The following is a 4,274-nucleotide window of genomic DNA, read 5'->3' on the forward strand; positions in this document are numbered from 1 at the left end:
GTATATTCTATTGACCTGAATCTAAATAATATACGATACTTTGAAGTGCGCGGTTTCCCAATTGAAAAAGCTTGATCAATCATTTATTCGTGTTCATTTGTATGCACCTCTTTGCATTACGCTATTCAAAAACCTCGCCAAATATCTATGGATAAACAAAACAGCTACGCGACGCACGTGTTTCTTCTGTTCAATTACGGTGTTCAACTACTAAATATATATCGAAGAGACGTTTTCCGTCAACATAAATTCGTTTAAATATATAAGTATAAATTATGTAAAGATTATCATCTTTGCCGTCTAAGAATTTAATTAGTACTGGAAATAATTGTGTAGGAATATATGGGTTATTGTCCATCTTGTCTTCAATTAGAGTAAACTTGTTAGCGAGCTGCTAGCCCGCCTGGTAAATGTAAATTAGTTTGCTTTGTTGATCACTGTTAATTCTTTGAGAGCGACGTGAGTTATTGAACTGAAATGGCGGAATTACTCTTGGATCCAAATATTAGATTATGGGTATTCTTACCTATCGTTGTGATTACTTTTCTCGTTGGTGTAGTTAGGCATTATATATCAATTTTATTGTCTTCACAAAAGAAAGTCGAATTACAGCAACTTCAGGATAGGTAGGTAGCCAAATATTTAACAGTAAGGCTCGCTGTTGTCGTGTACTTCCAATATTTTAATGGATTTTGTTTTTGTTAAAGCCAAGTGATGATACGATCCCGAATGTTAAGAGAGAACGGCAAATATATCCCTAAACAGTCATTTCTAATGAGAAGGCATTATTTCAACAACGAGGAAACAGGTATGATTGATCGGATGAACTAGCTGATTGAATTAGTATTTTACATTTATCTTAAATGATAATCAAAATGATTGAATGAATTCCACTTTTTAAGGCTATTTCAAGACACAAAAAAGAGCAGCTGCTGTGCAAAATCCCATGACGGACCCATCTGTTATGATTGATATGCTGAAAGGAAACGTTACGAATGTTCTTCCAATGATAATGATTGGAGGGTGGATCAACTGGATGTTCTCAGGATTTGTTACTAGTAAGATCATTTTACCACTAGAGATGGGTGAGAAAATTGCCATAATTTTAAAGGAACCTCTTGTGCATTTCTGCTTTTGTGATTGTTTCATATTAACTCTCCGTGTACATGCCTTCTTTTGTCACTGCGTTTATGTACCTCAGTAGTTGCGACAAAATTGTTTTTAAGAAATACTTCTTTAATTAGTATAAAAATGAACCCAAGTTCGGCTTAAATTTATATGAATAAATTTGCTCATTTTCTTCATCAAATTAAGCTCACACAGTGCTTCAACTTTAATCTGTGATTAATTATTATTTTGAAATTTAACCAAGAGGTTATATAATGGAAATGTGAAATTTACTTGCTCGAACATTAAAATGAACATGAAGCATATGAAATAGCACTAGCCACATCGTTGTAAGATTCCACATTTGTTTCCAAGGCAAATAGAATCTGCTTCATATGTCAAGAAAAGCAATTGTTGTTACATCAGAGATATTTAGGGATAATACCCCCAATTGTAATTATAGATTTTTATTGTTGCCACAAAGGAAGACCAGATGATGTTTTCTTTCTCATATGAATGGTTTTTAGTGATTCAAGGAATAGATTAGGCATTGGTGTGCCATTCTCCCTCCTGCTTTCTTCTCAGTTTTGACCTTGGAAAATGAGGTTTATCATAGCAAAATATGATGCCATACACTAAATGGTTCAACTTCAAATTATGGTAACTTACCCATCTGTTTACTTGAACTATTGCTATAAATTCCCATTTCCATTGCATACCATACTCTAATCAAAACATAATGATTTTCTTTTAACTTTTTAGCCAAAGTGCCATTTCCATTGACTCTGAGATTCAAGCCAATGTTGCAGCGAGGGATAGAGCTTCTGTCATTGGATGCGGCATGGGTGTCATCAGCCTCCTGGTATTTCCTCAACGTGTTTGGCTTGAGGAGTATATATGCCTTAGTGCTTGGAGAAAACAATGGTAATTTTGAATTTATGTATTAATTGCTTAAATGCAGATCTCAGTCAGATATGTATCTTTGTAACAAATTGTCAGTCTGGATGGAAAGTCTCACTCTCATGACAAAATTATGGTGTTTTAAGCATTATATGGACTTGTGCATGAAATTATAATTTTTCATTCTCAGACGGACATTTACTTATTATCACTCGCATCAATCATTCCGTTGGCCTTCAAAAATTTAACCTCCTTGTCTTATCCTGATGTCTTTGGAGAACATTCAGCCCAGATAAACAAAATCGCCCATTTTTACATTAATAATGCCGTTCACGTATGCTGTATATTTATTCTTCCCAATGAAATGGAATTGTGTGATAAGGATTCCGTTGCAGGCTATTCCAAGCCTGAGAAACCGGGGAAAAGTTACATGGACCGCAACAAAAAATGCTATTATCTAATTTTGTTTAATATTCACACTTCCTTAAAGGGTGCAACTGCTTAACTACATTCTAATAATGAGGTGGCACCCAAAAATAAACACAAAATATGTTTTAAAGGTATGTATTTAATTTTTTTGCAAAACAACCTTATCACCTTCAAAGTACTCTCCATTACACTCAATACATTCGTCCAATCTGCGATTCTATTTCTGGAAACATTTTCCGAACTCATCTGTTGTGATGCCCGACAGCTCCTGCCTTGTATTTTTTCTGACCACTTCCACGTCATCAAAACGTTGTCCTTTCACTTCCCTCTTCCAGTGACCTTAGCACCATGAATGGTCTTCATTATTGACCTTGGAAAAAAGTTTGGGCCAGTTTGGAGATGGTGTTTCAAGGGGCGGCAAGGTTCAGTTCGATTCTCTTTTTGCTATTCAGTCGCGACCCGTGTCACAAATTTTGCAGTGACCCTTCGCATCTTCCAATCTCCTGATAAAAATTCACTGGACTGAGCTCCATGTTATTCCAGATAACTTACCAATCTCTTCAGTAGTCCCTCATCAATTTTCCAGCATGATTGCACCAATTTTTCCTGCATTTTCATCAATTCTAGAAGTTGACGGATATCCTGAACGAGGTGTATCATAAACTGACTTTTAACCTTATTTGAAATGAGAAAACCATCGGTGCACTTGAGTTTTTCTCATAGCACAATCCTTGTGAGCTGTTTTTAACATCATAGCAAGTTTCTGCGGCGTTTTTCCCAAGAAGGAAGCAAAATGTAAGAGCCACGTGCTGTTCACTTAAATTCACCATGGCAAAAAACCAGGAGCAAGCAAAACTGCTTTCACAAAACAAATTGTTGTGACTGAACATATTCGTCCCAGTTGACAGCAATGCCTGCGGAGAACTCGGAACGAGTTGCCCTCTGCTCACCTGGCGGAAGAAATGCATACTGCATAGGCTCCACCAACCACAGCACTATTCCACATTCCTTTTTGTGTAACCCTCGTCAACTGGTGCTTGAAGTTAACCATGGCCTTCTGCCTGGTGACTTGGTGAGTGCAGTCTTGATTAGAACTCTGATTCTGAGGGCAGTGATTCCTTCCTTTATCTTTTTTTATGATGCTGGTGGCATTTGTGGGATGTAATGCTGAAATGTGTTTGTGGTGAATTATTATATGGTGTTCAATATAACTACTTTGGTGTATTTTTTCTCAATTCAGTCATGTTTTTCTTACAAAGTATTCGTTCTTTCCAGAAGTGTAGCAAGTTTTTTTAAAAGTGGTGATGCTACCATTAAGGTTCAGGTTCCCTCGTATCCATTCCCTCTCATGGTAATAAATCATTTGGCTGTGGTTAAGATTGAACTTTTGATTCTGGGAAAATAAGTGAATACATTTATAGTTATTCAATTGTATCATTTGATATGCAGTAATTTATTTTAACACTGTTTTTTCTTGTGCACAGCTGCAGATCAGGCACGTCACATTCAAGATCAGATGTCTGGTGCTGCAATGGCCATGCCACCTGATCCGAAGGCTGCTTTCAAAGCAGAATGGGAGGCGCTGGAAATATGTGAGCACCATTGGGCATTGGGGAATGTAGACGCTGAAATGATGGGACTCGTGGGCCCAACTTTAGATAGTATGTACCACCAGAATAAAATGGATTAATATTTGTATCCATGGATAAAATTATTCCTTGTTTGATGTTATCTCCATTATATTTATGTTGTTAAAAACATGTCTTGTTTAAATTGTTCCATTAAATTAAGTTTCATGTCTTTGTGTGTCTGATGGAAATAAACGACTTTTTTTTATA

General features: G+C 36.4%; 1 protein-coding gene across 1 annotated transcript; it reads left to right on the forward strand.

The window, feature by feature from the left end:
- The first annotated feature begins 200 nt into the window (after positions 1 to 200).
- On the forward strand, positions 201 to 4,274 carry EMC3 (ER membrane protein complex subunit 3). The gene is made up of 5 exons (XM_071589197.1): positions 201 to 626; positions 708 to 808; positions 903 to 1,058; positions 1,870 to 2,031; positions 3,921 to 4,274. Exons 1-5 carry the CDS (start codon positions 478 to 480, stop codon positions 4,124 to 4,126), a joined length of 774 nt encoding a protein of 257 aa, XP_071445298.1. The 5' UTR covers positions 201 to 477; the 3' UTR covers positions 4,127 to 4,274.

The sequence above is a fragment of the Hetaerina americana genome, unplaced genomic scaffold (genome assembly GCF_022747635.1).
Source record: "Hetaerina americana unplaced genomic scaffold, ioHetAmer1.1.p SCAF_34, whole genome shotgun sequence".
NCBI lineage: Eukaryota > Metazoa > Arthropoda > Insecta > Odonata > Calopterygidae > Hetaerina > Hetaerina americana.